At 42.6% G+C, this 14,338-nt stretch overlaps 1 protein-coding gene across 2 annotated transcripts in view; it reads left to right on the top strand.

Annotated features, from left to right (window-relative positions):
• ADCY8 (adenylate cyclase 8) overlaps positions 1-14,338 on the top strand; it is a 387,999-nt gene that overhangs the window by 236,509 nt on the left and 137,152 nt on the right. The window contains exon 8 of one of the 2 annotated variants that reach the window (XM_040354976.1): positions 12,080-12,277. The exons of the other annotated variant lie outside the window; for it this stretch is intronic. Coding sequence (XP_040210910.1) covers positions 12,080-12,277 — 198 coding nt within the window. The remainder of the gene's footprint in view (positions 1-12,079; positions 12,278-14,338) is intronic. 2 annotated transcript variants of the gene reach the window in all.

Raw genomic sequence — 14,338 nt, 5'->3', positions numbered from 1 at the left:
TGCATTTTTTGCTGTGAAGATGACAATGGTCCCAAAAATGTGTCAAAATTGTCCGAAGTGTCCGCCATGATGTCGCAGTCACGAAAAAAATCGCTGATCGCCGCCAATAGTAATAAAAAAAAATAATTAATAAAAATGCAATAAAACTATCCCCTATATTGTAAACGCTATAAATTTTGCGCAAACCAATCGATAAACATTTATTGCGATTTTTTTTAACAAAAATGGGTAGAAGAATACGTTTTGGCCTAAACTGAGGGAAAAAAAATGTTATATATGTTTTTGGGGGATATTTATTATAGCAAAAAGTAAAAAATATTGAATTTTTTTCAAAATTGTCGCTCTATTTTTGTTTATAGCGCAAAAAATAAAAAGAGGTGATCAAATACCACAAAAAGAAAGCTCTATTTGTGGGGAAAAAAGGACGCCAATTTTGTTTGGGAGCCACGTCGCACGACCACGCAATTGTCTGTTAAAGCGACGCAGTGCCGAATCGCAAAACCTGGCCTGGGCATTTAGCTGCCTAAAGGTCTGGGGCTTAAGTGGTTAATGGTGTTGTAAACTCTTGTGTTTTTTCACCTTAATGCATCCTATGCATCGCTGCTCCCTGTCACCGGGAGCAGGGATCAGTATTGTGTCACTCGTAGCCCATCCCCCACACAGTTAGAATCACTCCCTAGGACACACTTAACCCCTTGAGCACCCCCCTGGTGGTTAACCTCTTCCCTGTCAGTGTCATTTACACAATAACCAGTGCATTTTTATATATTTTATAGCACTGATCACTGTATAAATGACAATGGTCCCAAAATAACGTCAAAAATGTCCAATGTGTCCACCATAATGTCGCAGTCACGATAAAAATCACTGATCGCCGTCATTACTAGTAAAAATAAAATGTATAATAGAAATGCAATAAAACTATCCACCATTTTTTAGACACTAGGGGCCAGATTCACGTAGATCTGCGGCGGCGTAACGTATCTAATTTACGTTACGCCGCCACAAGTTTTACGGGCAAGTGCTTGATTCGCAAAGCACTTGCCTGTAAAGTTGCGGCGGCGTAGCGTAAATCCCCCGGCGCAAGCCCGCGTAATTCAAATCAGCCGGGTAGGGGGCGTAGAGCATTTAAATTAGGCGCGTTCCCGCGCCGAACCTAATGCGCATGCGCCGTCCCTTAAATTTCCCGACGTGCATTGCGCTAAATGACGTTGCAAGGACGTCATTGGTTTCAACCTGAACTTAATTGACTTCCAGCCCTATTCACGGACGAGTTACGCAAATGACGTTAAATTTCAAAATTTCTACGCCGGAACGACGGCCATACTTAACATAGGATACGCCACCTAGGGGGCATGTTTATCTTTACGCCGCGTATCTCTTACGGAAACGGCGTATCTTTACTGCGACGGGCAAGCGTATGTTCGTGAATTGGCGTAACTACTCATTAGCATATTCTACCCCGACCTCAATGGACGCGCCACCTAGCGGCCAGCGTAAATATTGCACCCTAAGATACAACGGCGCGGGCCGTCGTATCTTAGGCATGCTTAAGTGTATCTCAGTTTGAGCATACACTTAAACATACGATGGGCTTAGATTCGGAGTTACGTCGGCGTATCTACGAATACGCCGGCGTAACTCTTTGTGAATCTGGCCCTATAACTTTTGCGCAAACCAATCAATAAACACTTATTGCAATTTTTTACCAAAGATATGTAGAAGAATACGTATCGGCCTAAATTAGTTTTTTTTATATTTTTTGGGGATATTTATTATAGCAAAAAGTAAAAAATATTGCTTTTTTTCAAAATTGACTCTCTTCTTTTGTTTATAGCGCAAAAAAAAAAACAACACAGAGGTGATCAATTACCACCAAAATAAATCTCTATTTTGTGAGAAAAAAAGGACGTAAATTTTGTGTGGGTGCAAAGACGCACGACCGCGCAATTGTCAGTTAAAAGTGACGTAGTGCCGAATCGCAAAAAGTGGCCTGGTCTTTGGCCAGCCAAATGGTCCGGGGTTAAAGGGGTTGTAAACCTACCTTCCTTTAGAAGCACTTTAAAGATTACAGAGCTGCTTCATTCTGCTTGGGGTTCAGCTTTAAATTACAGTTGCGCTGGTAAGGTGTATTAGGTAATGGGAAGGGAGTTTTCCTTTAACGGAGCGGACATGGAGTGCGTTTCGATGTCCTGAGACAGACAACTGCCATGGAAACGGCAGGGATGATTTGACAAACTATTAAATTGCGGGCTGAGCGGTGGAGTGCTGGCGGCTGTTCAGACACATGGATCCTGGAAGCGGGAGCCCCGCTGTGTGTTTGTCACACTTACAGTCCCAGCAGGAGGGGAGAGTGCCAGGAGCTCCATTCTTCCCTCTCCCTTTGTTAATGTGACGATATATGAAAGCCTGGCTACTGTACCCAACACATGGAGAGAGATCATTGTGACTCCGGACGTAGAAATAGTTGAAATATCCCCGTCTCACCCCAAACATAACTTACTTAAGGGTGAACTCCGGGCACTAAAACTTTCATTTAACCACTTGTTCACCGGGCCTATTCTGGCACTTCTCTCCTTCATGTAACAATCAACATTTTTTTGCTAGAAAATTAATCAGAACCCCCAAACATTATATATTTTTTTCTCGCACAGTATTTGCGCAATCATTTTTCAAATGCCTTTTTTTGGAAAAAAAAAAACGGTTTGATGAATTAAAAAATAACAAAACAGTAAAGTTAGCCCAAATTTTTTGTATAATGAGAAAGATGATGTTACGCCGAGTTAATAGATACCTAACATGTCACACTTTAATATTGCACGCCATAATGGAATGGCGCCAAACTTCGGTACTTAAAAATCTCCATAGGTGACGCTTTAACATTTTTTACAGGTTACTATTTTCGAGTTACAGAGGAGGTCTAGTGCTAGAATTGTTGCTCACGCTCTAACGCACACGACGATACCTCACATGTGGGGTTTGAACGGCGTTTACATATGTGAGCGGGACTTGCATGCGTGTTTGCTTCTGCACGCAAGATAATGGCGACAGGGGCGTTTTGAAAAAGAAAACCTTTTTATTTTATTTTTATTTTACTTTTTTTTTTTTTACTTTTTTTTACATTTCTTTTTCTTTTTTGATCACTTTTATTCCTATTACAAGGAATCAGTGTGGCAGGTCCTCTTTATGGAGAGATGCGGGGTCAATAAGAACCCACATCTCTCCTCCAGGCTTACAAGCATGAAATCAGTGATCACATGCGTCCGCTGGGTGGAGTTCTCGTCGTTTTCCGCGTCGAGTATGCAAATTAGCTATTTCCGACGATCCACGAACATACGCCGGCCGTCGCATTCTCTTACGTCGTCTCTAGTCGGCTTTTTCCGGCGTATAGTTAAAGCTGGTGTTTTGCGGCGTATAGTTAGACTTGCCATGTTAAGTATGGCCGTCGTTCCCGCATTTATTTTGAATTTTTCTATTTTTTTTGCGTAAGTCGTCCGTGAATCGGGATGGACGTAATTCACGTCCTTGCGACGTCATTTAGCGCAATGCACGGCGGGAAATTTAGGGACAGCGCATGCGCAGTTCATTTGGCGCGGGGACGCGCTTCATTTAAATGAAACACGCCCACAATCGCCGATTTGAATTACGCGCCGTTACGCCGCCAGAGATAGACTACACCGCCGTAACTTATGGCGAAAAATCTTTAAGGATTGGAACTAAAGCCAGGTAAGGTACAGCGGCATAGCGTATCTCTGATACGCTGAGCGGGTGCAGATCTCTGTGGATCTGCCCCTAAATGTTTACTTATGGGTTTAACCACTTCAGACCATTCGACTGCCAAATGACCGGGCCCCTTTTTGCGATTCGGCACTGCATTGCTTTAACTGAGAATTGCGTGGTTGTGCGACGTGGCTTCCAAACAAAATGTACTAATTTTTTTCCCACAAACAGAGCATTATTTTGGTGGTATTTGATCACCTCTGCGGTTTTTATTTTTGCGCTATAAACAAAAATAGAGCGACAAGTTTGAAAAAAAAAAACAATACTTTTTGCTATAATAAATATCCTCAAAAATCTATAAAAAAACAAATTTTTCCTCAGTTTAGGCCGATGTGTATTTTTCTACATATTTTTGGTAAAAAAAATAGCAATAAGCATTTATTGATTGGTTTGCGCAAAAGTTAGAGCGTCAGCAAAATAGGGGATAGATTTATTGCATTTTTATTAATATTTTTTTTTTACTAGTAATGGCGGTGATCAGCGATTTTTATTGTGACTGCGACATTATGGCGGACACATCAGACACTTTTGACGCTATTTTGAGACCATTGTCATTTATACAGCGATCAGTGCTATAAAAATGCACTGATTGCTGTGTATATGACACTAGCAAGGAAGGGGTTAACCACTAGGGAATGAGGAAGGGGTTAAGTGTGTCCTAGGGAGTGTTTCTAACTGTGTGGGGGCTGGGCTCTCTGTGACACGACATTGATCACTGCTCCCGATGACAGGAAGCAGATGATCAGTGTCCTGTCACAAGGCAGAACAGGGAGATGCCTTGTTTACGCGATTGCGTGACACCGGCGGTTATGGTGTCCACGGGTCCCGCCGGTACGGTCATGGAGCTTGCGGCAGGGGCATTTTTTTTCATCCTTTGTGGTTCGTAGTCGACCCATTCCCAATTATTGGGCTGTCTTAGTGCAAGGCACAGTGACGCAACGGATCGCTCTAGCTTGAATGCCTCCCCAACTGTTTCACTTATAGGAGAGTCATTGCTAAACGCGTAAGTCCAATCTGTGGCAGATACTAATACTATTCATTGTTCCTCGGTCTGTTTAATGCAGTGTTAATGGCTTTGAACTGTGAAAATGAGATAGAGATGTGTCGGTGAAGCTTCCAGTTGCTGTAGGGGAGGAGACGGTTCATTTTCTAAGGACAATGTCTTTTTTTTCCCCCTACATTTTCTATGTGAAAGAAGCTCTTTCCGGAGGTTAATTGATTCCTTGTGCTTTTATTGGCTTTTTTACGGTAATGCAATTTCCTGCCTCAGTTAGATACTTTTATTGGCTTCACAAGGTATAATAGGAGGAGGTTAAAAAAGAGTCTTGTCCTCGGTGGAAACATTAATTGACTTAATATTGAGTTTCTTAAAGGAACGCTTTATTTAGAACTGAAAATTGAAGTCGTGGTTTTCAAATCGGTCCTTGGGGGAGGACCCTGGCTCTTTGGTCCAAGCTGTATACACCCAGATAGCAAGCAAATGTGCTGCAAGTTTGAAAATGACTTGCTAAGCTACTGCTAGACTTGCCGGCACAATGCAGCAAGTCCACATTGCATGAGTCCAGGCCCCGTACACGAGGACCGTTTTCATCGGACATGTCTCCTGGGAGCTTTTGGTCTGATGTGTGTACACACCATCAGACCAAAATCCCAGCGGACAGAGAAGGCGGTGATGTAGAAGACACCGACGTTCTCAAACACGGAAGTACAATGCTTCCACGCATGCGTCGAATCAATTTGACGCATGCGCGGGATTTCGGGACGCTGGTTACACGTCATAACCAGCGGACATGTCCGATTAGGTGTTCTAACTGACGGACATGTTTCCAGCGGACAAGTATCTTAGCTTGCTAAGAAACTTTTGTCCGCTGGAAACTGCAGCAAAAGCTTCTTTTTTTATGAGGGGATGGGGGACGTAGGCTTAATAATATTATTATTTTTATTTTTGACTGGGGTCCTGCTTTAGGCTGCCTTTTAATTTAAGGTTTGGTCTGTGATCTTTATGGGCCACCTACTTGCCTGGTACAAAAATAGAGATAGCTTCTAGGTTATAGAAAACCAACTTATGGAATTTCAAGTGACCAGTTTAGAGTGTTTAGCATTTAAAATATAGTGTAATTATATCTGAAAATAAGTTAAAGGGATTTTTATTTATTACTGCTCTCTGTGTCTTTAAATGTCATATACTGTATACATAAGAAGCACAGAGGTGCTCCACCACATCCGTACTTTTGCCGTAAGAAGTTGTAATGGGTCTCATTTTGTTAACAAAGGCACCCTCGGTGTTACCCATAGCACCAATTATTTAGTAGTAGTTAGTCACATTCAACTGGACTTGTTCTGTAATCATGAAGGTGTTTCATAAGCCTCATACACACGATCGGACTTCAAACAAACTTTTCAGTGGATTTTTGTTCGAAGGGCATTGGTATGCATACACACGGCAGGACTTTTTCAGCCAACAAACACCAACGTAGTGACGTAATTGACGTATTACGTGTTTTTTCTGCTCTTTAGTGCCACCCTTTGGGCAACTTCTGCTATTGCTGGTTGATCTTTTGCATTGGTTCTGAGCATGCGTGTTTGGACTTAAGTCCGATGGACTTCTGTACACACGACTTTGCTCCATCAGACTTTTGTTGCCGAAAAGTTTGTCTGTTTGCAGAGCGAACATTTGTCCGATGAAAACCAAAAAGGTTTGTCCGATGGAGCGTACACACAGTTGGATTTTCTGAAAAACCTGCTCATTTTGAAGTTTCTTGTCAAAAAGTCAGATCGTGTGTATGGGCCTTTAGCTGACCAAGCCATTTCCTTTGTTCTAATGCGGTATGGAAGGTACACTAGCATTTATAATCACCTTAATCCAATCACAATAGAATGTGTAAACAGGGCCGTTTGAAGGAATTTGGGGGCCCCAAGCAAAATGGGGGCCCCCAAGCAGCCCCCCCCGCATGAAAAGCCTATGTTAACGCTACACTAATTTTGTTTTCTATTCTTACCTCCCGTTCTTCCCTGTAGGCTGCAGCTCCTCTTCCCCAGTCCCCTATCAGATAGTGCCGGGTACCGCGCGTGGTACAGGAGATTAATTTTTCTCTCTTCCCGGCCGGACTGAAAGGAAGTGAGCACTCAGTGTGCACTTCCTGTCAGTCCGGCCGGGAACAGGAAACTGAATCTCCTGTACCATGCGAGGTACCCGGTCAGACTGACAGGACTCTAGGTGGAAGGAAGAGGAGCTCGGCCACGCTACAGCCTGGAAAGGGGAAGTTGGGGGCCCCAGGCCAACTCGGGGCCCCAAGCAATTGTTTGTTTTGCCTGTCCTGTAGCGACGGGCCTGTGTGTAAATGTTGATTGACCAAGAGCAGGACATGAAGGGGTTGTTAAGGCTGTGGTGCCATCCTGTCCTAGTTACATAACCCCATTGTTGGTGTGATTGTTGGGTATCTTCCTAACACCCAGTAGAAATTTAGAAATGGCGTGGTAAGCTCCGAAACATCTTTACTATTACAGAACAAATCCAGCTGCTTGTGACTACCTACTACTGGATATGCCATGACTTGACTGATAAATGAACCATCACAGCATAACACCAATTATTTTTCTTTTAAAAGATATCTGATTCATTTCCATAGTTTACACCACATTTCTTCTACTTACGTAGTTTATAAAACCTCAGCTGCAGTTAGCACTAAAATGTTGCCCTATTATGCCAATTGTGAAACTGATCAAGGGTGAAAAGCTTTGCTTACCGCACTACTCATAACGTACCTTTAAAGCCACGTACACACGATCAGTCCATCCAATGAGAATGGTCTGAAGGACCGTTGTCAAGGGTTAACCGATGAAGCTGACTGATGGTCCGTCGCGCCCACACACCAACTGTTAAAAAAACGATCGTGTCAGAATGCGTTGACGTAAAACACAACGATGTGCTGAAAAAAACGAAGTTCAATGCTTTCAAGCATGCGTCAACTTGATACTGAGCATGCGTGGATTTTTAACCGATGGTTGTGCCTACTAACGATCGGTTTTGACCTATCGGTTAGGAATCCATCGGTTAAATTTAAAGCAAGTTGGCTTTTTTTTAACAGATGGTTAAATAACCTATGGAGCCCACACACGATCGGTTTTGACCGACGAAAACGGTCCATCAGAGCGTTGTCCTCTGGTTAACCTATCGTGTGTACGAGGCATAAAGTTATTACTGTCATTAAAGACCTATGGGGGCTTCTGTTGCTGACCTTGCTAGGTGGCTGCTTATTATCTTTACCCACTGGCTTTAGTATATTCGGAGTCACTTTCCTGGAACAAGTATGTAGATCGATAATGTCAATAAAAAGTCACAATCCATATCCTCATATGACACGTACACACGATCGGTTCATCCGATGAAAACGGACCAATGGATTTTTTCATCAGATATCCGATGAAGCTGACTTTCATCAGTCTTGCCTACACACCATCGGTTAAAAATCCGATCGTGTCCAACGCGGTGACGTAAAACACAACGACGTGCAGAGAAAAATGAAGTTCAATGCTTCCGGGCATGCGTCGACTTGATTCTGAGCATGCGTGGATTTTTGACCGATGGATTTCCCCACAGACGATCGTTTTTTTCTATCGGTTTTTTAACCATACGAAAATTTTAAAACCGGTTCTATTTTTTTTTCACGGATGGGAAAAAAACTGATGGGGCCCACACACGATCGGTTCGTCCGACGAACCAATCATGTGTACAGGGCATTACTTGTTCCAAGTTAATTCCTCGTAGTATTATAGCAACAGGATCAGCATGGCAGATGAACAAGTAGCATATGTAGAAAAATGTCGTAGAGAAACATTGGGCCTTAATTTTTCTCATAGTTAATTGAATCATTGAGGGCTTCTTCACACCATGAGGTTGAACTTTGGGCAGATAACATGTATATAAATCTCATGCAGCTCTGCATGGTAGGCAATCAGCTTGTTCAATAAAGCGTTGACAAAGTTTATATGCAGGGTTGCACCAGATTTTGCCCTGTCCAGTTCTAGTAAATTAACCAGCATGTCTGTTTAGCTCATAGGCGTGCACACAGGGTGTGCCTGGGCACACCCTAATCACCCCCTGTGGGGCATAATCCCCCTGTTTAGACCCCTAATATTTCACCAACGCCCCCTAAAAAAATGTAAAAAAAAATAAGAAAAATTGTGAAAAAATCATAAAAAAATAAAATAATAAAAATGAAACAATACTGACACCGTCCTCTGCCCTACTGGCACCAATCTCTGCTCTACTGACACCGTCAGTATATATATATATATATACACAAACATGCAGACACACACGCATATGTGTTTGATCTTTGGGGTGCACACCTTAATGCAATAGGCTACGCACACCTATGGTTTAGCTACATTTTTTATGCACGCCACCATACAGTACATGTATGGTGTGAACAGGGCACATGGAAAAGTATGGTTTTCTATATTCCCTGTTTAGGCCATACATGTGTGCTGTTCAACAGATAGGCAATGAAAAAGTCCTGACTGTAAACTTCCTTATACACACTCATAATGGCCTCACTGGGAGGGGTGGGATAGAGATGGGTACCAAGAAGGGTAAATCATGACTCAAGGTTCCTTAAGACTGTGTTCATAGCTTATTGTTGTTCAACAGATAGGCCATGAACAAGTCCTGACTGTAAACTTCCTTATACACACTTGTAATGGCCTCACTGGGAGGGGTGGGGTAAAGATGGGTACCATGAAGGGTAAATCATGACTCAAGGTTCCCTAAGACTGTGTTCATAGCTTATATCTAGTGGGAGACAGCAATTTTAAAGTGAACCCCCAAGAAATGAAAGTAGACCAGCAAAGCAGGCACCACAAACGTTCTGCTTGTGCTTTTTAAACCTTGTGTGCCTTGGGGGCTCCCCAAACCTATACAAATGTTTAATGAAATCCTCTACCTTTCTCTAACTCAGTCTTCTGGCCCAATACCCAGCATCCCATAGTTGCAACAGGACACCTTTCAATTGTACCCCAGACCTAGACACGTGCTTCCTAAAATCCTCAACTTTGCTGTAACTCGGACAACTGGCCCAATCCCCATAATCCCACAGTGCAATAAGGTACCTCCCAATTGGCAAATGGGCTACTGTGTTGTTTTGTGGGACACAGAAGGAGGCCATAGCTCTAATTTGGATCCAAAGGCTTGTGTTGCTCGCTTTGCTGAGCTTGTATTAGTTTATAGGTTTGTATAGCAAAGCTTTGTACATACTGTGGGTTCATAACCAACATCCACCCTAACCATTTTCTCAATTTTACTAGTGAATAGATAGGTTGCATTTTCATGAATGTTAGTTCTTTCACTTTAAAAAGGACCTGACACTGTTCAAAAATGTTTTAATGTTTGATGAAAGGAAAGAATACTTCTGATATCTATTAATCCCTAAAAAAAAACTATTTTCCAAAGCTATGTCCTTCCATAGAAACAGTTGGCCTGACCCTAAGTTGAGAGTCGTGTTCTTAGTGTCTTAGGCTGCTTTCACATTGCAGCGTGGAGCCGCGGTGACGGTATAGCCACGCTATTTGTAGCGCGGCTATACCGTCGTGTAGCGTTGCGGGCGGTATTACTGTGCTTTCCCATTGATTTCAATGGGAAGGCGCGGTATAGGATCGGTGAACACACCGCTCCTATACCGCGGTAAAGATGCGGCTAGCAGGACTTTTGGAGCGCTCCTGCTAGCGCACCGCTTCAGTGTGTAAGCCTTCGGGCTTTCACATTGAACACTACAGGGCATGATTTTTCATGCGGTATAGCAGCGCTATTTTTAGCGCTGTACCGCATGAAAAACGCCCCAATGTGAAAGGGGCCTTAGGGGCAGATCCACAGAGATCTGCACCTGTGCAGCATATCAGAGATACGCTACGCCGCCGTACCTTACCTGGCTTTAGTTCGAATCCGGAAAGAATTTGCGCCTTAAGTTACGGCGGCGTAGTGTATCTCTGGCGGCGGAATTCAAATTGGCGATTAGGGGGCGTGTTTCATTTAAATGAAGCGCGTCCCCACGCCGAATGAACTGCGCATGCATTGCACTAAATGACGTTGCAACAACGTCATTTTTTTTAACTTAGACGTGATTTACGTCCATCCCGATTCACGGACGACTTACGAAAAAAAATAAAAAAAAAATAAACGCGGGAACGAAGGCCATACTTAACATGGCAAGTCTATCTATACGCCGAAAAATCTCAGCTTTAACTATACGCCGGGAAAAGCCGACTAGAGACGGCGTAAAAAATGCGCCGGCCGCTTGTACGTTCGTGTATCGTCAGAAATAGCTAATTTGCATACCCGACGCGGAAAACGACGTGAACGCCACCCAGCGGACGCCGAAGTATTGCATCTTAGATCCGAAGGCGTACGAGGACGTACACCTGTCGGATCTAACCCAGATGCCGTCGTATCTTGGTTTGAGGATTCAAAACCAAAGATACGACGCGGGTAATTTGAAAGTACGCCGGCGTATCAGTAGATACGCCGCGTACTCGCTCTGTGGATCTGCCCCTTAGTGTCCAAGTCTAAGACATCCCTTCAAGATAAGAGGGCTAAGTATATGCATAGTTTACTCTACTCTACCCTCTAATCACCCTCTTCCGTTCTTACAAAGCCTTCAAGTTTTGACATTGTCTTTTGCCTGACATAATTTTTCCAAACTTTACTCATCGAAGAAGAGAAAAATGTCAAGAGGAGGAGTAGAGGAAATAAAAAAAAAATCCCACCTTTTCAACTGTTGCTTGAACATTAAAAAAAAAACACCTTTCCAACTGTTGCTTTAACATTGTGCTTGTGGCTCTTACCTCTGGCTTGCGTTTATATTGAGATCCATCAGTCTTGGTAGACATTAGTGAAATAGGAGCCAAACTGGGCATTTAATTGACTTGTCTCAAAAAAAAAAAAATCATGTAGATAATAAGTATACAGGAAGCATGTTGTAAAATGGACACGGTAGCCCCTCTCTTGGTCACGAGTCAAGCCAATTGTTCCAATGGAAGGAGAGAGCTCTTAAAATTAGAAATGTAACAAGTTGATGTAAGCTCTTACAATGGTGACGGGTCCTCTTTAAAAAAAAAAAAGCCCTTTCATGCTTTCTGGGTTCGGTTTCTTTTCTAACATTTGCATGGAATGCTGTTTTGACTTGCATTGCAACCTGTTCTTAAAAAAAAAAAAAAAAATACATTTATTTATATATATTTATATATTGCATTTTAAACCCAGGGGACTAGCAGGTTTTATTTTTTTGCATGTGCTTTCCCCTAGACTCTGGCTGCTCTAACAAGAAATTCAATAAATCTGCTTCCAAACCATCTTGCACAAGCTTTGCATGTCCAATCTGGGCCTGAGGAGATTAACAAGCGAATAGAGCACACCATCGACTTGCGGAGTGGAGATAAGTTGAGAAGAGAGCATATCAAGCCTTTCTCACTGATGTTTAAAGATTCCAGCCTGGAGCACAAGGTAGCCGGGGCTCTGCTGACTCACTTCCATGTTCATCATTGTTTCAAATGTCCTTGTGTTGGTGGAGGTGCATGTGTGTTATCATATCATGCTGTAAATGAGGGTAGAGAAGGAAGCTCTGAAGGTTTAGAAGGTTTTTGGGTATGTACACCCTTTCCTGAGGATTTAGTGGTATTGTAATGCATTGTGTTAGCCATTGATTAACATGGACAGATTGGAGTTTTACGCAATACATAAATTGTATATTAAAACAAAGCTTTATTTTTTATTTTTTTTTAGTTTTGAATAAACCCCTATCAAGGGCCAGATACACATACATTTGGATGGGCGCAGCGTATGTGAGATACGCTACGCCGCTGTAACTTACGTTTGAATTCTTTGAATCCACAAAGAATTTGCGCCGTAAGTTACGGCGGCGTAGTGTATCTCTCGGCGCCTAATTCAAATCGGCAAATCATTTAAATGAAGCGTGTCCCCGTGCCGAATGAACTGCACATGCGCTGTCCCTAAATTACCCGCCGTGCATTGCGCTAAATGACGTCGCAACAACGTCATTTTTTTAACTTAGACGTGAATTACGTCCATCCCTATTCACGGACGACTTACGCAAAAAAAAAAAAAAAAATTTTGACGCGGGAACGACGGCCATACTTAACATAGCAAGTCTAACTATACGCTGCAAAATACCAGCTTTAACTATACACCAGAAAAAGCCGACTAGAGACGACGTAAGAGAATGCGACGGCCGCGCGTACGTTCGTGGATCGTCGGAAAAAGCCAATTTGCATACCCGACGTGAAAAAAGACGCGAACTCCACCCAGCGGACGCCGAAGTATTGCATCTACGATCCGAAGGCGTACGAAGCCGTACGCCTGTCGGATCGAACCCAGATGCCGTCGTATCTTGGTTTGAGGATTCAAACTAAAGATACGACGCGGGAAATTTGAAAGTACGCCGGCGTATCAGTAGATACGCCGGCGTACTCTCACTGTGGATCTGGCCCCAAGTTTTCATTGCTGTCTGTGCCCTCATAAGTATAATCAACCTCTCTATTTGTCCTGGTGCCCAAAAAATAAAAAAACAGTTTTGGCATTATGTATAGGAATTAAAGATGCAATATACAATTGTGTAAGAAACCTATCATGTTGTTTCAAAAGCTTTCATATTTATTAACCACTTCAGCCCCAAATCTGCAGATCTGCCAGATCTGCCCCAGATCAGCCAAATAACCAGATATTTTTTTTGCGGTTCGGCACTGCGTCGCTTTAACTGACAATTGCGCGGTCGTGCAACGTGGCTCCCAAACAAAATTTATGTCCTTTTCCCCCACAAATAGAGCTTTCTTTTGGTGGTATTTGATCACCTCTGCGGGTTTTATTTTTTGCGCTATTAACAAAAATAGAGCGCCAATTTTGAAAAAAAAAAGCAGTATTTTTTACTTTTTGCTATAATAAATATCCCCCAAAAAATCTATAAAAAAATGTTTTTTTTCCTCAGTTTACGCCGATACGTATTCTTCTACATATATTATGGTAAATAGTTGGTAAAAAATAAATGCAATAAGCATTTATTAATTTGGTTTGCACAAAAGTTATAGCGTCTACAAAATAGGGGATAGTTTTATGGCATTTTCATTAATAATATTTTAAGCGTTTTTTAATTGGTTTGCGCAAAAGTTATAGCATCTACAAAATAGGGGATAGTTTTATGGCATTTTTAATAATATTTTTTTTTTAACTAGTAATGGTGGCGATCAGCGATTTTTATCGTGCCTGCGACATTATGGCGGACACATCGGACACTTTAGGCACTATTTTGGGACCATTCACATTTATAAAATGCACTGGTTATTGTGTAAATGTGACTAGCAGTGAAGGGGTTAACTACTAGGGGGGCGGAGAAGGGGTTAAGTGTGTCCTAGGGAGTGATTCTAACTGTAAGGAGCTTGGCCACGAGTGCCACGTCACTGATCGCTGCTCCCGATGAGCAGCGATCACTAGGCAGAACAGGGAGATGCTGTGTTTACACTGGCATCTCCCCATTCTTCAGCTCCGTGACAC

Source organism: Rana temporaria, chromosome 5 (genome assembly GCF_905171775.1).
Source record: "Rana temporaria chromosome 5, aRanTem1.1, whole genome shotgun sequence".
Lineage (NCBI taxonomy): Eukaryota > Metazoa > Chordata > Amphibia > Anura > Ranidae > Rana > Rana temporaria.
This window is presented reverse-complemented; position numbering and strand designations above follow the sequence as displayed.